Genomic DNA, 25,784 nt, shown 5'->3' with positions numbered 1-25,784 from the left:
TTTAGGGGGACAAAAAAACAACAGGCAATTGTTAATTATGGATTTCATCATGAAGTCTAGTCGATGTGAGATCTCCCCTAATTTATCATCTATTGAAGCAGAATCGTATCACGAATACTCAAGTGATGAAAGAGACATCATACCAATCAAGAAGAAAAAACTAATAATTCATGAAAGTGATGTCAGTCCAAAATCAACTCTAAATATGAGAATATTTGTAGAAATTTCCTGTTCTTTCAATTCGAGCCACAATTTTTCATAAATGCTACATACTTTCATTACATTATCAGGTTGCATACTTCTGATGTCTGTGTAATTTATTTAATTGATGATGTAATTTATTTAATTGATAACTAAATATACTCGATTATGTTTTCACAAGGCTTGCTAATGTTTTTTTAAATAACACGAAAATAATCATGCAATGCAATAAAAATAGAACATCACTTTCCTGCCTCAGAATATACTACTAATAACAGGTTGTTTAAAGAGCAAAATATACAAAATTTAAATTAAATAATTATTTCCTTTTACTCAGTTGAATATGCATTTAATTCATAAACATGTATATGCAGATAAAATTAGCTATGTCAATAAAGTTCTGCAAAGAATAATGAACGTGATCCTATTAGTTAAGTGTTGCAACTTTATTTCATATGAAATATTTTCTATATAGTCATTCCTTAAAAGTAGTCTCTGAATAATTAAACCAATTAAATTTGTTTCTAAATGTACTTGGGTTAATTGATAAAAGCAAGGCTTTTTTTTAAATGGCAAGCTGATTTTTAATTGATTTCATACTTAGATACATCATTATACATACATTAATAAAATAAATAAAATTCTAATTATGTTAGGGCAGTTTCCATTTTGCTGGTGTTTACTAAAGAAAATTTTACAGATAGCATTTTTAACAAAAACGCTGTTTATGATCATTTAAGATTTAAAAATAAATAAATAAATAAATAAAGAGAGAGAGAGATTATTTTGTAAGTATTCATCAAGAATATTTCTTCCAATTTATGTTTTCGAAGAAACGCCTTTATTACACCAAAGTAAAAAAAAATTATCCCTCTACCAAAACTTAAATCTGTATCGATTAAAAAAGAACAGTAATGCGTATTTAATAAGAACACAGGAATAAATTGTATTAAAACTCAAATCTATTTGTAAATTGTTCTTCTCTAAACTTATGCTTTGAACCTGAAATATTTTGAATGAAATAGTGCTTTTTTATTTATTTTAAGACTTGATCTATTTTAAATTTACCTAAAATACCTAAAATAATTATTTTAGCTTTTCAAGAGTTTCTTTTACATTGCTGAATTTGATGAAGGTGTACAAACGGTGCCAAATTCTTGGTTTTGGGCTGATATGGATAAATGACATATGTAATATGAAAAAATGAATCAAACTGAACAAAATGATTGCATCACATCAAGCCCCAGATTATTGAGAACTTTGGCAATTTCACCGGGTTCTCTAAATTTTTGCATCGACAAGTATGATATTTTCTATAATTATGTGTTCTTGTTGCTCATTTTTCTCACTGTATAATTTAGAAAGCTGAATAGAACATGGAAAATGCTGTTATGAATGACATCAGTACCAAAATATTTTTAAAATATAGTAACATCTCCATTTTTAGTAGTTTTATCCATAAATTATTAGTACGAGTTGGTAGTTTGGTTTTTGAATCTTAACATTATTTTAATTACCAGGCTAGTTGTTTAAAAATAGGAATGCATGTATTAAAAAATTCAAAAATTAACAATCATATCAGGATATAATATATATTTGCTTTAACATTTAACTGCATTTTTTTTATACAAATTTGATGCTCTCAAAATCTATTCGGTCACCTTAATTTTGCAGTGGAAAAATAATGAAATAGTATAATCCTACAATTCGAAACCATAAAAATTCTATTTGATTTATTTATTGAATAAATTGTTGCAAAATATCTGAAATTTGCAGAATTTTATAAAATAATGTAGCCATGACTGTTAATTTAATTTTACATCAAATATTTCGATAATTATACATGAGCAAATAAATGCTGCTAGAACATTTAGATGTTTAATCTAACATTAAACGATTATTTAATTCATTCTTTTTGCTTTATGTTAAATTATTGTTTATGAGTGATAACGGAAATTTAAAATTTTCAGTGAAAAAGGCATAGAAAAGTTAAAGTTGGCTATGAAGTTTTCAGACATCGAAAAGTGCAGAATTTGGTGCGGAAACAACAACAACAAAAAAAAAAAAAAAAAAAAAAAAAAACACTAGCGATTTAAATTCTCCGATTCTTCAGATGAGTAAAAAAAGTAAACAAGTAAAAAAGTACTATAGTAAAAAAGCTAGCAGAGCTGTGCTTGCCATTGCTACCAGAGTGCACACAAGGAAAATATTTTCAACCAGAATTTTCTGCATCTGTTTTAGCTAGTCCTCACTGCAAATCTGAGGACTAATACTCCAAAAGCAGGCTCATCAGAAAGACCCAATAAAGGTTTCGTACTGTTGCATTCCTGTACAGGTTCATGCAATTTGGAGTGATTAACGATGACACTTAATAAACACACAATGTATTTGCCAGTATTATTCAGGACATCTCCAAAAACATGTTTACAGTCGTCCAAAAACTGCGACAAGCACATTGAAACAATCAGCAACAGAGCCTTTAGGCTATAACAGTGAAGACAGCTTCACAGCAAAGTGCTAGAGTACAGCTCCCGACTAGGTTCAGTCTTCTCAGAATTCGACGTACTGTCGAGATTCTCGACGCTACAACTCGCGATGCACTCCACAATAAGCACTAGAATACAGCTTCTGACTCAGTTCAATCGTTCTTGGAGCTCAACACACTCCAAGATAAGACTCGATGATGCACTAACTCGCGATACATTAAGAGACTCTCTCTACGCACTCCCCAATCAACTCAATACTAGACTGAAAATCAACTCGATAGACTCGAGATACTACTGCTACTCCGCATACAGGCAGGGTTTATATAGCTTTTAGCATGCATTCGAGAACATTCTAAGTCAAACCAGTAAGAACTCATTCTAAATGGTTCTCCATCCGTCTACGGCATATTGCCAATTTCGCTGAAAGATGTTGCCAAATTGGTGATTTCTCGCCAAATCTAGCAAATCCTAAACCTGCTTTGTGGGAAATCTATCTTACCACAGCTGGAAATTTTTTAACAGTAACTTTCTGAATTTGCCAATAGTCAATTTTTTAAAAGTGTTCTGTTTTCAGGTTTTTAGAATAATTATGTAATAAAGACACAATAACACGCCGAATAAATACTAATTCAGAAGTCAAACAACAAAAATCAGCGTTATATTTACAAAATTTTCACAGTAAACAGTCACTGTGAAAATTTTGTAAATATAACGCTGATTTTTGTTGTTTGACTTCTGAATTAAATATGTAATACCCTGACCTTTTCCCTTCCGCAGAACTTCAACATCTAATCTTAAAAAATTTAAATTCTTTATCAAGTAGATTACAAATATTGCAAGAAAAGGTGGAGTTGCTGAAAACTCCTAACTGTGCAATCAACCGAAAAATTCAGAATTAAATATATTCCAATTAAAAACTGAATTAGAACTTCAATTTTTAGAGAGAATGTTTCTCAACAACATAGCTCCTGTGGTATTGTAAAATAATATTTTACATTAATCCTAATAGTTTTTTTTTTTTTTTTTTTTTATTTTATTTTATTTTATTTTATTTTATTTTGTTTACTTTTTGCACACATTTTCATTTTATAAAGTAATTTCTGTTACGTTTTTGCTTAAATGAAATTTTCTATTTCAGTATTATCTTATTTTCTTTACATAAAAACTAACTGCAGAAAATGTACTAAAATACAAATATGGAACTCAAAGCAATGAAAACATTATGATTTTATAAATAAGTTTCCATTACATTTGCATTTTATTTTGAGGAAAGTTAGATTTCTTGAGTGTTCTGTGAAGTTGAAATAATTTTCTTAAATGATAGAATAAGAAATCTTGTTGGTTATGCATTTATAGATTAAAGTCAATTTTTATTTATATATTTATTTATTTAGGTCAATGAATTGAAACATATTAATGTTAAAGGAGACTAACGTAAACATATTAATAGTAATCGTAACAAATATTTTGAAGTGATGTCGGACACGCTAGCCGAAGGGTACAGTTGGGTAAGTGAAAAAAAAAGGGGGGCATTTAAATCCCTGAAGTTATCATAGGTTATTTTACATAAGTCAACATTTATAAATATATTTTTATGTACATCATCATTTACAAAATATCTTGATAATTTACATTACGTATAATATGAAATCTGCCAAATTAAGTCACACCCAGCACCCGTAGCTCTCAGCCTGAGTCAAATCTTAATTATTCAAAAAATCGAATAAAATAAGACCAGACTTCCATGAATAGTGCATAGTGCTACTAAATGCATATGTGACCATCCCAGAAGAAATAAAGCAGGTAGATATTAGCATCTGGAAAGATATCCCAAAGCATGAAGGAAGAGTAATATATTTAGTGTATGAACCTGTTATGTCAAGAAGACTTTAAATGAATTAGAAGACAACATAAAATAGCAGTTTTATCTGATCGCAAATGTTTAAAATGTTATTTAAAATGTCTAACTTTTTTTTATTCTTAAAATGATGTTTAATCCTCATTTGTTCTGCTATTTAATTTTTATGATGTATTGTTACTTAGTTTGTTATCTATCCATTTGTCAGTAATTGAGCTGAATTAAGTAAAGCTTTGTTCTTTTACATTATATTTTACCGCTCGATCAGGCCGACTGCCGTACCAAAGCACTCGGGTTCGAATCTCGAAAAAGGTTCGGGGGTTGTAAATGCATAGTGTCTGTGCATCATGGGGGCACCCAAAATATGCTGCAAGCCGAAAAGTTCTTTCAAGAAGCTGATCGTAGGGAAAGAGAACTTGAAAATCCTTGGACTCGTCCTCCGTGTGATAGTTGCATCGCAAAAATGTTATGGTTTTTAATTAATTGACTTTCTGTTTAAATATGCAGTAATTATAATTAAAAATTCACAAGTAAATTTTCCATTTAATGTATTTTTTAGAGATAGTGCAAACTCATCTCCCTGCAACAATTGAAAAGAAAGGTGCTACTATAACAGTTAATCTCAAAAAAGGTTGGTGGGTGGTAAATGTATAGTGTCCGTGCAGCATGGGGGCACCCAAAATATGCTGCAACAAAGTTGCTACTACACTCATGTCCATAAATTAAGGATAATTCGGAGTCACGCGGAAATCGAACTCTAAAATATACTAAAATATCACCTGTAACATCACTACACACATCTTCAAGAATCATATGCAAATTTTAGGAAGTAACCAGATGACACCGAGGGTACTTCACAATGACGAGAATGTAAGAAAGTGATATATAACGAATACAGGCAAAGAAGTAAAATTGTTCGCAGGCACTTTATAAGCATTTCAGTGCAATAACCAAATAGTTCGCAGGGGCTTTATAAGCATTTCAGTGCAATAACCGACAAAGGACGCATTTGGATGATTTTTTACGTGGTAGAATTATCGGCCGTCTGGAATGTGGGCGTACCCAACTGGAAGTATCAGACAAACTTGGAATTGCCCAGAGTGTCATCTCCAGGCTTTGGCAACGATTCCCAGATGATGGTAATGTGAGTAGACGTTACAGCACAGGTCGCCCCAGAGTTACAGCGCCGAATAAGGACCGGTATTTGGCAGTTACTGCCAAAACAAACAGGTGGAGCACAGCCTGAGACCTGCCTCGTCAGCTCTCTTCAGCCACTGGTACGACAATTTCAGGGCAGACCGTGTACAGACGCTTAGGGCAGATTGGTTTATATGTTCGTAGACCTGTCAGATGCGTTCCACTTACTGCAACTCACTGTCGCCTGCGGTTAGCCTGGAGTAGAGAGTGGACCACTGTGGACACCACAACAGTGGGCTTGTGTGATGTTTTCCGACGAGTCCAGGTTTAGCTTGCAGTCTGATTCTCGCCGGACTTTCTTTCATATGGAGAGCTCCAGGTATTCGTTACCACCAAGAAAGCATCATTGAACGACACCGTTACGGTGGTGTAGGAGTGCTCGTTTGGGGTGGAATTATTCTGGGTTCCAGAACTGACCTTCATGTTCAAATTGGAATCATGACAAGCCATATCTATCGGGACGTCATTCTGGAACAACATGTACATTTGTTTCGGGGTGCCATGGGCACACAATTTGTTTATGGATGACAACGCCCGTCCTCACCGTGCAAATATCGTAAGCGAATGCCTTCAATCGGAGGATATCACCCGTACAGACTGGCCAGCATTCTCACCAGACTTGAACCAGTAGAACACGTGTGGGACATGCTTGGCCGACGAGTTGCAGCCCGTCAACCTCCTTCTACATGTCTACCGGAACTTCGGAGTGCATTGCTTTTTGAGTGATGTAATATCCCCCAAGATCAGATCGATAATTTGATACTCAGATGCCTAGGCGTTGTACGGACTGTATTGCATCGTCTGGGAGACATACAATGTATTAACAATCAAACCAACCATGTAATATTGGTTTTTTGTAAATAAGTTTTTTTTTTTTTTTTTTGGTAATTTGCTCCAGGGAGAAAAGAAATCGCTAATTTTTTTAATAATATCAAACATATAGCATCTGTTTTTGCTCTTTACCTTTTGTTTAATAAATAAGCTTTACAAATAAGTCAAATTTGTTTTGCTTCTAACTTTTCCTTTGCCTGATTTTGCATTATCCTTAATTTATGGACATGAGTGTATAACAGCGAGTACTTTTGTGTACAGAAGCTGTCTTGAAAGCTTAGAATCTAAAATTTTAAGTTTGTATTTGTTTTTACTGAATTGTAAGTATTATAAATTCATGTGTTTGGAAGCGTCCGAGTTTCAAAAATAATAAAAGTATAAATGATAAATAATAAAACTTCAAAATAGTAAATCAAACAATCATCAAAATGTTTAGTACCTATTTAAAAATTTGGAGCTTTCTTTCAATTTTAAAGTAATTTAAAATTTAATAAATAGCTTTAAAACTCTTGCCAGTCACTGCTCATCTCAATGCATATAATAGCATTATAATTTTTTATAATAATAATGCATATTTTGTTTAATTTCATGAGGCTGAAGGAGACATTGTAAACTTATATTATGAATACGAGTCATATTTTGTAAAATTCGATGAAAGGCCATTCGAAAAACATGTATACATTGACAGAATTGCCGATATAAATAAAATATGTTATTAACAATATTAACTTCTTATTAATTAAGAAAAGGCTGCATTAAATATATTAAAAGGATCTTTTAAAATTTTTGCAGGAAATGAATTTAAGTTTCTCTTAAGTGAATGGATATTTTTATATCTTTATTACCGTATTTGCAGGCGCATAAGGCACATCTCCCTTTTTTTATACACATTTCATTATAATGAATTTACAGTATTTTAAATATAAATACAAAGTAATACTTTATACCCACAATTCATCTGGGGAAGAGCTTTTAATTTTCTTCATCAAAACCTAAACACTCATCACCATAGCTAAATGAAAAGTCACTTGAGACCTCTCCTAAATCAGCATTCGAGTCCTCATACAACAGATTGTCCTCTGTACCATCCAGTGTATTAATAATGCCACACTTCATACATGATTTAACCTCTGCCTCTGTTTTCACAGCATCCCAAGATGCTTTGACCCATTCACAAACTTTCCAAATGTTAGGCCTTCCCCTTCTTCTTGATGGTGTAACCTCAAAATTTGAAGCCTGCATCCAGCTTGCATGCTTTGTTACAGCAATTTCAACGTTGTTTTTGAACCATAATTTGCCAACAAACTTAAGAAACACCAAACAGTTGAAATTTCCCACTTAAAAGTCGTTCGCAAAAATTGCAGTTTTCATGCCAGATGCACATTTACTAAGCTCTCCGTAACTGTAATATTCCCACACATCGCAAGGAAACAAGAAAAAAATCACATAACTCCAAAAAAAGAGGAAATTTCCAGAAATTAATGCAATCAAAAACTGAGTATCGACATACAAGATGCACCTCCTTTTTTTCCCGACTTATTTTCAAAGAAAAAAAGTGCGTCTTATACACTAGAAAATTTGCTATTTAAAACTTTCTTACATTTATTGGAAAACAAATTGTTTTATATGCTTAATTTCATTCACATAACTATGCTCACTGTAGTTATTGGCTATACTAAATATTTGAATGGAGAAATGTAAGTTTTATTTGCACAAAAACTATTAGCATATGTTTTATAGCAATACACGCAAGTACACAAAAGTGATACACAAAAACTATGAGCATATAGTTTTATAGCAATTTATGAGAGCAAAGTTTTACATAAAAATGTAAATTAATCATAAACGCATCTGTTATATAATTTCAATACAATGAGATATAACAATAATCACTGAGGAAATCTGATATGATTGTGATGACTATATTCAATAATTAAAAAATTCCAAAGATTCCAGTAAGATTTTAATAACTGGAAGAGTAACTTCTTACTGGATCAATAAAACGCTTTTCTGCTGTTATCAGTTTTACTGGAGGAGATGTCTGAAATACTGCTATTGCGACATTATACTGATTAAACTAATGTAACACTGTGCGACACCCACACAGATCTTTAAAGCAGCAATTCTCAACAGGTGGTACACAAGATAAAAAATAGGTGGTAGGCAAAGAAACAAAGTTCAAAAATTCTATGAAGAAAAAAAGAACAATTGTTAGAAAATTCCTGTGATTGCACTTCCACTGAAGATTTCATAAATAACAACTTTTGGCTACACCGAAAGAAAGAATTTAAAGGCATTTCAAATAAAGCTAAATTTTTATTGCCTTTTTGCACAACCTATTTGTGTGAACAAGGATTTTCTTCCATGTTTTATTTGAAAAATAAATACAGAATAAAATTAAAAGTGGATCACACTTAAAGCTAAGTGAAATAAGGCCAGACAAAGAAATTGATCTCTCTTAAACAGGCCCAAATTTTACACTAAATTTAAGTATATAACTTAAATTTTGATAATTAAAATGGTAACCAATTCTTAATTAATATTTTTTATGTGTGCCTATTTAATACAGATAGCCAATAGCTTGTGCAAATGGCAAAACGTTTATTTTTTCTATTTATATTGAGAAACTGAATAAGTATTATAAAATGTACAATAATTATACTGGTTGTACTAAGGTTTTTAAATTTTTGTTTAGATGGTATGTGTTAGTCAAAAGGTTGAGAACCGCTGCTTTAAAGCAATTAAATTTATGTCACTTTGTGAAGTTATACAAAAGTCGCAGTGTGACATTAACATCATTATCGCAGCATGACTTTACTACCATACTCAAAGACAAAGAAGCAACAATAACAAAAAAAAGAAGCCAAGAGAAAAAATTGGTATCTTACCTCTCAGCCTCCACATCCACAGGGCTTGTTTGCTCACATCCTCTTCTTGGGCGCTTCGCATTCCTATAATAAACAAAAATAGGTACAATTTTATTACCGAGACCATAATAAACCACAGTGACAGTACATGCATAAAAGCATCAAACTTGGCACACACATCCATTTAAATCATAAACTGACATCACATAAATTTAGATACTTCTAAATGCAAGTGAATTATGACTGCACATAAATTTAGATAGCTCTAAATTTTAATTTACCACTGAAATACTGGTATACTTTTTAAACTTTTTAAAAGTGCATCGAATCTATCTATTTAGAAATTGCCAGAGATGAAAAATTTGCAATAAAATTTTGACAAAGAAAAGGCATCATTCATGACTGTGTGTGATTATGACAAAGCCTCAAGGGCTATCTGCCTGTGCCTTTGTGGAGCACTTTCTAAGGGAAACTGGCTCGTATACACGTTACACATGGGGAAAACCACGAAAACGCCCAGCCCGTTCCTGGGATTCAAACCTCGGACCGACTACCAGCGTTCGGTGACTCCACCGCTCGGCCGCTGGTGGGCCTCATTCGTGATAGAAAATTAGGCTTAAACTATAGTCCAAGAACCATGAAATGAAACCATTTCATCGATAACTCAACAACTAAATGGCACCTTTAATCTTCTAGGTGTATCTACGGATTATTTCGTATTGAAAGATGGCTTTCCAAATCACGACACGCAGAATATTCTTGTCAGATTTTGATAAATACGAAATGGTTTCGAATGAATGCGGCAACTGGCAGTAGGGAAATAGCAATCAATAGAGAAAGATGTTACAGCGCGAGGTTCATAAATAAAAACCTCGTATCCAGCCACACTATCTGCCGACCTGTAGGCGATTTTCGTGCCGAAACCGAAAAATACTAAGAAGCCTTCGACCGAAAGCTTTGTGTATGCAAAAAGTTTGTGAAACAAAATTTCTCTTATAAAATAAAATGCAATTTGCACTGAACCCATGAATTACTTTTAAAGAAATTAATATCACCTAATTTACAAATAATTTCTTTTAGCATGGAATAAATACTTAAACAGGTATCTTACAATTACATGAAATAACGTAATCTTTAAAGGCATTGATGTATACAATATAAATATTTGCTTGTTATTTTATGAAATAACAGTGTCTGGGAAGCCCACTCAAATATCCTGTAGAATTTTAACAAATTATTTTATAGGATACAAATATGCATCTGTTTTTTTATGAAATATGTGAAATTCATGCAAATAAAATTAAGGATTATGAAATTTATTTTAATATAAATAACTCTGCAAAAAGAAATATTCAGGAGACTTTATTCCCCTTATTTTCCTATTATTGTCATCATAAAAAAAATAATAGCATTTATCTTAAAGATAATTAGCTTATTTAAAAAATACAATCTGTAAGCACTTTCTTTAACTCGATATAAGATCCATTTATTTTAAATACTTTTCTAAAACTTTTTATAAAAAATAAGAAAATAATGTAAGCACAAACCTTGTGGTTGAAAAGTTAGGCAAACCTTGGGTTCAGTACCCCTCAAATAAATAATGAAAACAATCTCAGATTTTATAGGATAAAAATTAGGTCCAAACGGGCAATTTTTTTCATTTACAGACAATCATTAGATGTTTGGGCTAATGCTACTTTGGACTAAAAGTATTTAAAAGCTACAATTTCAGACAGACTGTCTTGCACACTTAAAATACAAATGTTTTATTAATTACACTGCTTGCCTTAAAAATATGTTTCTTAATCAAAAATTTGCTAAATTTTTATAAAACATAAACTAATACTTATAAAAGAGCCTGAGGCAATTTGTTACAATTAATTAAATTGTTCAACGTTGTTTAATTAATTGTTTAGGCGGTCAGAGCCGGAACAGCTAATGAAGTTTATGAGACTGTGATATTACTTTCGGTTTTGTGAAATGAAGAATTACATAGGATACTTTCAGATTGAAGTTCTGTAGAAACAAAAAAGTAAGTACCATCCCTCTTTCTGAAGCTCCTTATTTGTTTATTGACTTTAGGTAATTAAAAGGTCACTAAAGGAGATATCAGCGAAAAAACATACATTGAAAACAAAGTTAAAACAAAACGTTGCCGACAAAAATATCCAAAGAAGTGATTTGGAAGTGCTGAAGAATAAGTTTAAAGTGTTCGAGACAAAGATAAATTCCAATTTCGATTCTTTGTTCGGGTTATGTATTGAAGAAAGTGCAGTCAAAAGTCTTTAATCCGGACATCCATAATCCGGAATGATCTATAATCCGGACCTCAAAGCTACAAATTTTCCGCGCATGCGTTTACGCATATGCATAATACGTTTACGCATGCGCGTTTAATGTATAACGGACGGTATAAGCTAAGCTAAAATTATCTATTTCAGTTAATGTTGCAGATTGTGTTGTTCCTTAATCTTCTAATTGGATACGGCTTATTATTTTCTTTTAGACTATTAGAGCAATTTAATAAAAGTAAGTTGGAACTTTCGATTATGTCAAACACAATTTCCGATACTGGAGCTGCAAAGAATCTACAAAGGGAAAGCATGTTTCGATGTCCATCAAACAAAAAGTGGAATTGCTGCAAAAAATGGATAAAGGCATATCCTTTGTTTCTCTAACCATTCCAAAATCTGTTTATCAATTTCAAGCTGCTCTGTGGGGGGGGGGGGGACGTCACGGCGTGCAATGAACTGGAAATTGATCTCTCAGCATTATCCTCATCTTCATGGCAGATGTTTTTATTTTAATCGGCTTATAATTCGTTATTAAATGTAGTATTTCATCTCGATTTGCTCCCTCTTTGATATGATTTAAATCAAATTCCTCGTCATTATAAATATCACGAATACACATCAAATAGTTTTCTGGTTGCAATTTTCTAATTTCTATGCATAATGTATGCTTTACGCATGCGCGGGTTGAAAGAAATGTTTAATAAAGTAAGCAAATAAATATTAAGATTTTTTTGTAAATTTTGATACCCTTTAGATCATAATTGCTCTTTATTTCATAAATTACGGTTTTATATTTTTAATTTTATAATTTATGCATGCCATTTTACCAGATTTAAACTGATGATCTATAATCCGGGAAAACCGATAATCTGGAATCGCTGAAGTCATGACAAGTCCGGATTAAAGACTTTTGATTGTATTGATGCTTATGTAAAAGAGAAAGAAGAGATTGACGATATTGTCTTAGATGTAGAAGTCGAATTAAATCGTAAATTAGCTAAGCTTTCCAAAGAAATTGAATAGGAACCTTTGGTTTTCACGAATGCTTAGGTCAATGTTAAATTATCCAAAATTATTTTGCCAACGTTTTCGGGTAACTTACACGAGTAGATTTCACTTAAAGATATTTTTTAGCCAGTGTTGATTCAAATCCTAATTTAACAGATGTGGTCAAATTACAGTACTTAAAATCTGCGCTAAGAGGAGATGCTAATCGTATTGTTCAGTCAATATCCATAGTTGACTCTAATTATAAATTAGCCTTTTCATTACTAGAAGAAAGGTTCTCTAATCACCACGAACAAGTGTATGTTCATCTGAAACGATTTATGAATATGCATCCTACGCAAAATGAGTCTGCGTCAGCAACATTAAATGTAATTGACATTTAGAGACTCTTTCACTGAACTGTGTTATCTTCAGTACAGTGGCTTTGTTTTGTATTAGCTGAGAAATACTTGGCGACAGAGCAGAATCTTGTCTAATAGCGCATGCGCCACTAGAATCGCCGCTGAAATATATTTTCGATAAACTTGATTCTTGATGTACACATTCGGAGTTGCGAATCATATGTTACTCTGTAAGAAAGAAAGCTAGCACTAGACTGTCGCCATGGAAAATAAATGTATTGAAAGTAAAAGTGTTATTTTCTGTAATGTGTGTGTGGTGTTATTTTATTGCGATATATAGCTATTGACGAGAAATAGAATAATTCAATTCACCAAACACACTTGAATTGAATTATTCTATTTCTCATGAATAGCTATATATCACAATAAAATAACACCACACACATTACAGAAAATAACACTTTTACTTTCAATACATTTATTTACCATAGTGACACTCTGGCACTACGTTTCTTTCTTACAGCGTAACATACGAATCGCAACTCCGAATGTACGTTTTTCTGCTCATATCTCCTTTAGTGACATTTTAATAAGCAAAAGTCAATAAACAAATAAAGAGCTTCAGAAAGGGGGAGGGTACTTAAACTTTTGTTTCTACAGAACTTCAATCTGAAAGTATCCTAGTAATCCTTCGTTTCACAAAACCAAAAGTAATATCACAGTCTCATAACCTTCATTAGCTGTTCCGGCTCTGACTTACTGAGTTGGATCTTTTAATTTCTTATTTAACTACTTTTATTAAATTTCAGTTTACAATATAAAATTAGTTAAATTTTTACAAAATGTAAAAAAATTACACTGCTCACTTTAAAACTATGATTTTTAATCAAAAATTTGTTAAATTTCTACAAAGTATAAAATAGATAATAAAATATGTTAATTCCAAATTCAGGCTTCCAAGTGCCTATATGTTCGGGTGGAGGACTATGTTATCCAAAATTTAATGACTATAGGCAACATTGTTTTTCAACAATGCGTAAACATACATATGTTCATGCAAATTATCATTATTTAGTTTCATGAAATATGATACAGGGTGATAATATTTGGTGACAACAATTAGAAAAGTGCTTCCGACATTTAAAGTGATTTGACACAAAATGCCATTTTGAAACTAATAGCCCTTCTGGGGTAATTCACATCTGTGCTTTAGAAAAAAATATAAAATTAAAAATATTAAAATAAAAGCTGAAAGATTTCAAATTTTATATTACACCCAAAGGGAATTCTTTTAATGTTTTGTGTGTTACCTTTAATTCTCAAATAGCCTGTTCGTCGTACATAAATCACATAAAATTCAAGTAAACAGCTATATAAAAAAAAATATTTAAAAAAGGCCTGTCTTCAAAATTTCCAATAGCCTTGCGTGCTAGAGGTAAAGAAATTTTTTTCCCATACAGCAATACCATTGCTCACTTTTATTCCATTATAACTGATGAAGTCACTTCAAATAATAAGGAAACTTTATGATGGTGTACAAGATGATTTGTGAACAGTCAAAAAATATTAGATAAGAAAGACATCCTACATTTTCTCAGACTAGCTAAGATTACAGGTCCACTCAATAATAATTCTATAATCTCAATAATTTCAAAATCCGGGTTAGATGGTAGCAACATTAGCTATGAGTTATGATGGAGCAGGTAACGTGATTAAAAAAGGGAATTGGAGCTCAGATTAAAGCTTTTGCTTCAAAAGCAATCCATATGCACTGCACTTCTCATTACATGAATCTTGTGTTCATATACTCATGCAACATTTCTGAAATTCACAATATGCTGAACAAACTTTAAAAAAAATATTCAAATCGGCAAAAAATATTAGACCTTTTCCGGACAAAATAGATAGCCTATACGGCATTGAGGCGTACCGCCACTTCTATCACAGCTTTTCCGATATCACCGAATTTAAAGGATCCGAAATTCGATCGAAAGCAAGTCTATCGAAATACTGTTCATTGTGATTCTGTGTTTTGTTAATACAAAGCTGCATTTTAGCAGTACCTTAACTTGTCTAGCTCATTTTCCAACTAAAATCTCAGTTTTCAAATTTCGAAAAGATTGTATATCACCGTTTTGCATCAGTTTGCGCTGATCATGTAAATGAAATTTGTGTAAATTTGTATAATTTGTGACATATAAAGATGATTTACCCTATCCGGTAACACATCGACGTATTTTCACTTAAAAAAAACATCAGAGAATTGCACAATATCGGCAATGTGCATCTTCCTTTGTTCAAGTACACATTGATGTAAAAAAGTCAAAGGAAATTGACAAAAATCCAGTTTTTCTTACTCTTGTAAAAAGCGCCAAATAAGTGGGCGATTCTGCACTTCACACCCTAATTTTATATTTGCTGCGTTGTTTCAAACAGAGAATAAATAGGATTAAACCAATTGTTTCCTTTTCCTAATATACTGTGAAAGCATCGATTTATCCGTTTATAGTTATATTTATAGTAAATTAATTGAATTCTGCTGCTATGCTCAACGATATATATAGTTAACAAAATAGCTCTAGACAAACGTTACGCAAATCAAACGACGCCAACTGTACTTTTAAATACGATGAAAATAAAATTAATAATCATGTACATACTAATGAGTGGATGAACTTTCGTTAAGTAACAATTACTGATGTAAAAAATTAAACATAAATATTAACACTTAATTAAATAGATAACCAATAGAATAGACTGATGCAATACATTAAAAGAATTTAACTACAGTTTATTATGAAAAACTTAATGCAGATAATTTAATTTTCATCAACAAAGATTTAACCGGGACATTGGTAGTACCGACAAACCGAGTGAAGTGCTAAAAAAATAAATAAAACAATATAAATACGCAAATATACATTACCTGGAGCTGAAAGGCTCGGACTCCATTTCAGAAATTTTTATTTTTATTACACAAGTAAATTACAATATATATACTACAATACAAAAATTTTAATGGCAAGAAAAAGTATTTATTACAAAGATTATTTACAAAAATATTATATACAAATGTTAATAGTTAGTAAGAAAAATTAGTATTTATATACAAAGATATTATATACAAATGTTAGTAAGGTTAGAATAAATATTTATGTACGAAGATATTAAAGCTTAAATATCTGAAAAAGAATTAGAAAATTATATAAAAAAATATATCAAATACAAAGATAAAATATCTGAAAAAGGAATTAGAAAATTTATAAAAAATATTAAAGATTCTTAAAAAGAATTAGAAAATTATATTAAAAAAAATCAAAAATACAAAGATATTTAAGATTAAATATCTTAAAAAGAATTAGAAAATTATACAAAAAATATATCAAACAGAAAGCTATTAAAGATCTTAAAAAGAATTAGAAAATTAGATCAAATTAGACAATGAAAAATATATAGAGAATTTATAATCGCAAGAATAGCACCTAGATCCAACAAAGTTAAAGTCTAGTATGAGCTAAGGCTCCTCTAAACCTTAGTATAGCCTTAGTATCATCCTTGAACCGGCAGGTTCCTTTCAACGGGCGCCTGGACGGAAGGGTCCTATCCCGATCGAAGTTGCGTCTCTTTTCGAACATTATGGGCATAAGTGTTGTTCGGCAGAGTGATGATGGCATGTCGATAAGCAATGTGGATGGTAAGCAATGATAGTCCAGCAGAAAGATGATTTGAAGATACCTGCACTTGGGGAGAAGTATTCAGAGGCTAACTCCTAGGTTGAAAGTCGCTGCGCTGAGGTATAGAAGGCGGCGTCGGTGGGCGGGGAGATCTTGAAATCTTCAGGTCAGGTGGGTGAAAGTGTCCAATGGGAGAAAAAGTTGGAATTTGGAAATAGAGCTGAGGGGTCTCATGCAAGCAAGTGTGTTATGTTCACAGATCAAAGATATAATTTAAGAGGTTTTTTTTTTTTTTTTTATAATTAATTAGTTAAAGATGTTAGCTTCCTCACAAATAGTAAAAAGAATTAATAGTTTCTCCATGGGTGTGTCTGCGGCTTTTAATTGGTGTAAGCTATTTTTGAGAGTAGAGAAGAATTTAAATATGTTATTGTAGCCGAAAGTATTATTGAGTTCTTTTAGTGTAGATAGAATGTCGGTGAAAATGTTCGCGTTGGATGTAGTGTTGGTAGTCTGATTTCTAATGTCTTGTGTATTGTTGGAAGTAACTTGTGCATATGTTCTCCCTTGTGTAAGGTTTGGGGTGCTATTGCTTGGTGTAAAAGTGTGATTGGGTGATTTATTTAGGTTTCTGTTTTTGGGGAATTTCTCGCAACCGCGGAATGAAGCTGGATGATTTTTTTGGCAGTTTGCGCATGTGGGGTTATCTAATTTACCTTGTGTTGGGCAGTCTGTTGTTTTATGTTGTTGTGCGCATTTAACACACCTAGGTAAGAAGAAACAATTGTCTGATGAGTGATTAAAACGTTGGCAGTTGTGGCATTGTGGTGTAATGTTTTTGTTGATGTATTTTTCGATTGTGATAATGAACATACCTAGGTGTGTTTCACTGTAGATTTTGTCGATGTTTGGTGTTGGCATGAGTTGTATCTGAAATAGTGGCATGGGTTGTTTGGTTTTGAATCTTGTGAGTTGTACTACTTTGTGTACATTGTATCCGAGGTGTGTGAGTTCCGTGGAAATTTCATGTGTGTCAGTGGTAATGGGTAAGCCTCGGATAACTACTTTAATTGGGCGTTTGTGCTTGGGTGTAATGATATAATGTTCGATGTTATGTTTTTGTAAGTCTGTGGTGAGTTGTCTGTGATCATCTGTTGTTGATGGTAGTAACTTGAGGTATTCTCCACTTATTTTGGCGTAAAATGTAGCATTAGTCAGTGTAGTGAGTTTCTTGATGTACTGGTTGTGTGTGGCGCCATCTATCGGCTTAACCATAATTGGTGTAGGTGTGCTATATTGGGGAAGTCTTGTATCTGGTGTTTGCGAGCTGTTAATTTGTGTTGTGGGTTGGGTGGAATGAGTGTCAGGTTGCGAGAGTGCTGTGTAGCTGTTTTGGGTGGGTATACTGTTGGGTGCAACATTTACGGGTACCTTAGCAGTTTTGTGTGGTTTTTTGAATCCTTCCGTGTCGTCGTCACTGTCTGAATTATCACGTGGTTTGCGTTTCTGTTGTGTGATTGGCTGTGTAATGCTTGCATGGGAAAGAGCAATATTCAACTTACCCCTCAGCTGATCCAGCAGAGTCTTCTTCTTTTCTATCTCCTTTTTCAGAATGTCCGAATGATAGTCCGTGTCCGTGACTGGTCTGTTGGCCGATAAGTACCGGATGGTTCCGTAATAGCTAGTAATGCTCCTTTCTACTTCAACGATTTCTTGTCGGAGTGTAGCAATTTCCAGCTCCGTAAGAACGTGACCAGCATTGTCCTGGTCCATATCAGTGGCCGTCGTATTCGAGGTGTCCGCAACAGGATCCATACCTTTATCCGGTGGAACCGCTTCACTACGGGGAGTCTGCTTAGTACGAGCCATATCGAGAGGTCACGATTTCATGAGCCGTAAAGCTTTTGCACTTCGTCGCGAAGTCAGTGGCGAACGGCCATGTGCCCTTTCTAGCCAATCAGAAAAATCAGTTAAAAATTACACTAAAATTTCATTGGATGGATTTGCACCGTTTGCTAATTGTAAATTTCGGCCCCCTCCCAGACCCGAAGCACTTGGCGACATAAAGTTCGAGCGTTTTCACTCTGCTCTTGTTAACAACCACTGATCAAGGAAACGTCAATGCTTGTCAAAATTCATGATGTAACCCCTCACAAAATTGATTCTGGCCCTTTTTTGACACAAAAAAATTTACTAAATTAAGTCCTTCAGTGTTTTTACCTTTTTTCCACTGTAGAAGGCAGTTACTCTTGTTAAATTTAACATTTGGCACTAAATTTTACCTCTTTGCGGAACCCTCTTTTTGGCGATAAAAATAATTCTTTGATGATGTGGGGATAAAGGCATTGGTCATTGCAAATTCGAATCCTTTGTTACCATTTCAATTAATGCTGGTGATTTTTTTAGTCTAAAACAAACACTTCGCTTCCGAAAACTGTCAGATTTAAATTGAAATGAGTTTCACTTCAGTTTTAGACAAACGAAATAATTTGACTAGCTACTCGGGAAAGGCGGAATATCTTATTCTAGCAAGTACGGTTATATAAATGGCAGGGAAAACTTTCTACTACCACCTTGCAATAAACTTTCATTTAAACCTCAGGACCCCGTAATATTTACACAAATTTTGTGGGACTCCATAAGTATTGCGCAAATAAGACACACTCATGAGTGAAACTCTCAATTTTTTTCACTTGTACTGTAATATACTATTGCAGTTTCAGGTCATTCCCTTTAATTTCTAATTTTAAGACATAGAACGATGTGAAATTTTTAAATATGTAACAAACGAAATGACAGCTTCACGTGCAAAGCAAGGAAAATGAACGTTTATATTATAAAAAGAATGCGTCGAAACGTTTTTGTTTTTCCCTTTGTCTGTATTGTCTAGCTTTTTTTATTTTCAGATACATTGTGTAAAAATATTTGATAACTGTAAAATTATTATATTAAGTTAAAGAAATATCAAAACTGCTAAAATTTTGGCAACATCCTACTGCATGTCCCGCGACCAACACGGGAGTCGTGACCTACAGTTTAAGAAACCCTGTTCTAGGTAAAATCCTAGTATACAGAACAGCATTTGACGCGACTTTAAAAATCGTCGCCAACACCAAAATGACACGTTTACTGCTCATCATAATGCCGCCGAATCCCGTATGTACTGCAAACTAGAATTAAAACGTGTTCTCTCTCTCACACACACACACATACCATATCCATATATATATATATATATATATATATATATATATATATATATAATTTATTTACTAAATAATATTGATTATATTTATCTTCTAAGATTAATTATAGTAGATTTATCTGAAAAGAGTGAATCCATACTTAGTAAGTTCTATTTCGAAAGATGTTTTTAAGCAACTTGAATGAAAATTGTTAAAAATGTTTAACGGGGACTGGAATTAAATCATGAATAACAAAATTTCAATTGTAAAAGGAATAAATTAAAAGCAAGAATTAAATTAGATACAAATATACATATAAATTATATGCGTTGCTCTAGTTATTTCGTGCACTATTTACTATCTTTTACTTGTTGTAGAAGGGTTAAGGCGACTGTGCCTGGGCACCCTGTTGTGTCCAAACACCGTTCCATCGTGATACACCAAGACTCCATTAAATGTGATCACATTTTTCCAACCGGGATAGTGATTAGTGACTCTGAGTACCGTACCGAAAGGCTCGCGCTCGAATCCCGGAGACTGCATGGATGTTTGTAAATGTATAGTGTCTGTGCGGCATGGGGGGCACTCTAAATACGCGGCGGGCCGAAAGTCTTTTTTCGTTTTGGAATATATGAAAGATGTTATATTATATGTTAGTCTAAACGCATATTCATCTAATATCCTGTAGAAAGTGTCGCTATTCCACTTGACCCATGTCCATCCATAAACTCTATTGATATACCATATTAAAATTTAAAAGAAACCTTGTTTAAAAAAATGTATTTGTAATATTTGGATCGTATTAACCGAACTGTTGATCACAATAAGCGATGTATTTTCCATGTTTTCGTATACAAACTGAAGGGCGTTCTGCAATTCGATAACAATATCCAAATGATAACATTATTTTTCACATTGGACAGCTGATGTTTATCCATTTTCACAGTCGCACTTTCCCGTAATTCTGATAATACTCTGTTACATGCAGTTGAAAACAAGTCTGAAATCATTTTTTCCAAATGCAATTGAAAAATAGATCACTTGTACTGTTTCTGACAGAATTTAAACCACTTCAGAATTAATCAGGTTTACATGAATACAAAGCGTTATTATGGCAATGGTACGCAAGTCGCGAAGAAATTTTGGGGGGTCGCTAAATTCAAAAAAAATTTATTTGACAACAAAAAATATAACGGCATATGAAAAGAATTTTGGATGTTTAACATTTACTAGGAATTTTAAATTAATCATTTCCATATATTAATTTTGATCGTATTGTTTTCCCCTTGATCCAGGCGTTATGCTTGAACAATTCGAGAATCGAATTTCAAAGCGCGCAGCGATAATTGTAATATGCATAGTTTACACACTTGTGTTCCCTATTTCTAACCAAATTTGTTGTCAAGCAAGCATATAACATTTTCGAAGTATTGGAAAATTCGATTGCGTGCTTGAAGGATGATAAAAAAAAAAAAAAAAAAAAAAAAAAAAATTCCAGTTTTGTTCGATGGATAAATGGCTACACAAAGAGGGTACAATCCTAGAACGCGGTATGGTCTTGGCGCGAGTTTGAAAATTTTCGCCAACACCAAAATGACCCGTTTACTGCTTATAATAATGTCGCAAAATTCACCCAATCCCGTGTGTAACGTATACTGGGATTAAATCGGCAAGAGTGAAAATGGGAATGATGGTCAGACATCTAATAAACATTTTTCTTTCTACTTCTAATAAGAAATCAAGTAAATATCAAGAAGAGTTTATTAGATACTGTTTTACATGTTGCATTATCAGTGGAAAATGAATATCCGTTGTGTGTTAAATGCAATGAAAAATCAATGCATGAAACCTGTTAAATTAAAACTATATTTGGAAACTAAACATAACGATTTAGTAAATAAATCTGATTAATTTTTAAGAAATTAACTAACAGCGTGAAATATCAAAATGTATTTTTGAGAAAATATACAACAGTTCCTGAGGTTTCATCGGCATCCTTACAAATTTCATATTTAATTACGAAAAATCTAAAACCTCATACAATTGGAGAATCGCTCAATCTTCCTTTTCGGCAATAAAAATGACATCAATTATCCATGGAGAAAAATACAATAACGACTTAAATGATACGAAACAGTCACGATTTTATTTGAATTCGAAAAGGGGGTGGGATAGAATTCGGAAATATGCAACCGGGAAAAACCGGCAACTATGAAAAAACGAAATAAATAGGCATAAAATGGACGAAATACGTTAGTCTAAACGCATAATTCATCTAATATTCTGTAAAATGTGTCGCTATTCCACTTGAGCCATGTTTATACATAAACTCAAACTGATAAACCATATTAAACTTTAAAAGAAACCTTTGTTTAAAAAATGTATTTGTAATATTTGGATCGTATTAACCGAACTGTTAATCGCAATGAGTGATGTATTTTTCATGTTTTCATATACAAATTAGAGGAATTTCTGCAGTTCGATAACAATATCCAAATGATAACATTAAGGGGCATTTACTGTATTTTACAATTTCTGATTAACAGGGGGGGGGGATTCAAACTCTTGGTTGACAGAATGACAGTTTGCATGATTTTCCTTTCAAGAAAATATGATTTTTTTTTTTCATCTGGAATTGGATCATTATCCATTTTTTGGCGCATGGCTGTAATATTCTGTCACTAAATTCCAAATTCTTTAGAAGCAAATCTGGCTCCACTGTACCCGAGTAGTTAAAACTGTTGACTACTGCGTTGGCTTTTGTGATTTTTACTATGCAATCAGTTTTCCTTAGAAATTACTCCACGAAATCAAACCTACGTTATTTGGCCAATGTGCTTGGCCAAATAACCTAACCTAACATTTGAAGGAAATCAGCGTGAAACCAATTTTGAAAAATACATAAACAAATAAGTAAGTAAAATTTTAAAAAAATTCTGAAAGTTTTCAGATTTTATATGACATTCAAAACTGCGTCTTTTAACGTTTTGTGTGTTCACACTCAGGCCACATAATATTCAATTCAACAGCAATATCGCAAAATGTTTAAAAACAGAACATCTGTAGACAGTGTCGCGCGCAGGAGATAAAAACACTTTTTTTCTGTACGGTGTTGCCACTACTGGCTTTAAAATCGTTGAGTTTGTTAATCAAAAATTCCTTAAAATTTTCCAAAATATGGAAAAAATTCGAAATTCAAAATTCGTGGGTCCAGGTGCTCATGTTCGGGTGGAGGATTACGTTATTAAAAATTGGATGACCGTAGGTACCGTACTTTCTTCACAGTGCTAGAAACATGCATACATTCATGCAGCTTCTTCATTATTTAATTTCTTTAAATATAATACAGGTCGGTAATATTTGGTGGCAACAATTTAAAGAGTGATTCGCCGTTTATAGTGAAACGCCATAAAATGCCGTTTTGAGACTAATAGCCCTTCTGGCTCACCGCCCGCTCGGGTTAAAAAATTAGGTTATGTTAACTGAATACACACAGTATTGTAGGGGTATCACCTTCAGGGATGGGACGCCTTTGTGGAGGTCTTTCTCAGGAAACTAGATTATACTCATGTTACAGACAAGTGAAAAACCAAGAGAAGTACTCATGTAGCCCACTAGTTCGAAGAGGTTTGCAATTTTAGTCGAACTACCGGTATTGAGTGGTCACTCGTGGGGTTTTGGAAAAGCTAAGATTGATTTTTTAAAAAAAAATATTTTTATTTATTTATTTAACCAAGATTAAACTAAATGTGTTCCACATTTTCAAAGCAACTGAATATGATTCTTACTTCGTTACTTGTTTACAGATCGTTACAGCTAGCTCAAGACAGGGATAAAAACTAAAGATAACTAAAGACAGCTTTAGTTTAGAAACTAAAGATAACTTCAGTAACTAATTAAAATAGAGATTTCTAAACTAAACTTTAGTTTAGAAAAATTAACCTTGATCGAAACTTAGTCTAGAGAAAATTGTTTGGCGCGTGTTGTCTTGCCTCTGTCGTCCCCCCCCCCCCCCCGCTTGAAACAAGATTTTTCGTTGTTTCACTTTTCATGCGAGCCAGTTGCCTTTCGGAAAAACGGAAGATATAATTCTTTCGTTTGTCCAGTATTAACAACTAAGCTATTTAAAAGAAATAGATGCAATTCTAAAGAATATTATCTATTTACATTTTAATATGTTTAAGTAAAAATGCACTTAATTCATGATACATCTAATTATATAGAATTGCATTTTATATTTCCTTCAGTTTTTAAGTACACAAGAGATACAGAACATTCCTGTGTTACCCTAAATGTATTATGTACCTGTATTATCCTTTAAAATATTCCGTTATTCCACCTGGGACGTCTCTGCCCATAATCTCCACTTTCAAAGGGAAAAAAGGCCCTTCTGGACGATCGGTAAAATCAACCCTTTCAGATTTTTCATTATTATTTTTTAAATTGGCGATGTTGGCGACATAAACAATTTCGAAAAAAATTAAATACTGAAGACCATTTTGACACTAAATCCAGGTAGTCGTAAATTCTAATAAAAACTAGCTGAAGTGGACTGAAGTTTAGCTTTCCTATTTTTTTTAGCCCAAAGGGCGTTGGCTCAGCAGGGCTATTAATTTCGTTTTGGCATTTTGCGTGGATTCACTATAAACAGCGAATCACTTTTTAAATTGTTGCCCCCAAATATTAGAGCCTGTATTATATTTAAAGAAATTAAATGCAGAATCTGCATGAATGCATGTATGGTTCTCGCATCGTGCGGGAAAAAAAAAGGGGGGGTTACTTAGAGACGTTAAACTCTGAATATCGTAGTTCTCTACCCGAATATGGATACCCGAATTTAGAATTTCTTTTATTGTCTATTTCATATTTTGTAAAACTTGTCAAAACGAATTTTTGATTAGCAAACTCAACGATTTCAAATCAAGTAACGGTAACATTGTATCGAAAAAACACTTTTATCTCCAGCGCGCAAGACTATCTGTCGGAAATTCTAAAGATATGCTGTTTTTAAATATTTTTAGCCCAAATGCTCTCGAAATGTGTATGTGTAACGTAATGTAATATATACGAGTGTACTGCAACCCTCCTGGCCGATAATAATAGGCCTCATGGTTAACGCAGCACAACCAACACAAACATGTATATGTACGTAATTAAAAAAAAAAAAAAAAAAAAAAAAAAAAAAAAGCCCCTTTGAGAGTAATATAACACGTGAAAGCCTTTCTATTTTATTTTATTTATTTATTTATTTTTTAAATTATGGCGGGCACTAACCGATTATAGGCGTTGCCCCCTACTAAGGTCAGAAAAGGAGGTCGTTTTATTATGGGGCCGGCGGCCACCGTTACGTCCTATGAAGGCACAGACAAGTTACATACATGCCTTCTCCGGGATTCGAAATCAGGCTCTTCGGTTACGGTTACGTTCCCGTCTGGACGGCAGGTTTCCTAAATTAATGTTTTGTTAAATTACTGCAAAGTACACGAGGACTATCTGCCTGAGAGAAGGGATGCCTTCGTGGAGGAGTTCCTAAGTGAAATTGGCTCAAACTGGGGAAAACTAAGAAAACACCCATGCCAGCCCGTTAGCCAGGACTCGAACTACCAGTGTTCAGCGACTTTAGCGCTCGGCAGCTGGTGGACCTCCTACGTTAAAATTTAACTGCTATGAATAGGAATGGCATAACTGTTAAGCATTGATAGGGGATGTTTACAGGCTACATTTAAAATGGTTTATTTTACTCTGACAAAAAATGAATAAAGTTTTTGGAACCTAAACAATGAGTAATAAAAAAGATGTAAAACCAATCCTTTTTATGCCAGTCATATTTTATGTTGATTTT

The 25,784-nt window shown here is 33.0% G+C and overlaps 1 protein-coding gene and 1 long non-coding RNA gene across 9 annotated transcripts in view; one reads left to right on the top strand and one right to left on the bottom strand.

Annotated features, from left to right (window-relative positions):
• Positions 1–25,784, top strand: part of LOC146996205 (uncharacterized) — a 244,862-nt gene that overhangs the window by 10,976 nt on the left and 208,102 nt on the right. For 3 of the 5 annotated variants that reach the window (XR_015042053.1, XR_015042054.1, XR_015042056.1), the window contains exon 2: positions 1,297–1,502. The exons of 1 other annotated variant lie outside the window; for it this stretch is intronic. This is a non-coding gene — a long non-coding RNA (uncharacterized LOC146996205). Of the gene's footprint in view, positions 1–1,296; positions 1,503–4,813; positions 5,344–25,784 lie in introns of those variants that run through there. One more of the 5 variants, XR_015042057.1, reaches the window with a different exon arrangement.
• The window catches only part of LOC146996207 (cullin-5-like), a 64,744-nt gene that overhangs the window by 28,411 nt on the left and 10,549 nt on the right, over positions 1–25,784 (bottom strand). For 3 of the 4 annotated variants that reach the window (XM_085820316.1, XM_085820315.1, XM_085820314.1), the window contains exon 3: positions 9,462–9,524. The exons of the other annotated variant lie outside the window; for it this stretch is intronic. In XM_085820316.1, coding sequence (XP_085676442.1) covers positions 9,495–9,524 — 30 coding nt within the window. In that variant the 3' untranslated portion in view covers positions 9,462–9,494. The remainder of the gene's footprint in view (positions 1–9,461; positions 9,525–25,784) is intronic. 4 annotated transcript variants of the gene reach the window in all.

Source organism: Stegodyphus dumicola, chromosome 7 (genome assembly GCF_044657685.1).
Source record: "Stegodyphus dumicola isolate Sdum_Otavi_A_Nest chromosome 7, ASM4465768v1".
Classification (NCBI taxonomy): Eukaryota; Metazoa; Arthropoda; class Arachnida; order Araneae; family Eresidae; genus Stegodyphus; species Stegodyphus dumicola.
The sequence above is the reverse complement of the archived record's forward strand: the minus strand, read 5'-3'. Positions and strand labels throughout refer to the sequence as shown.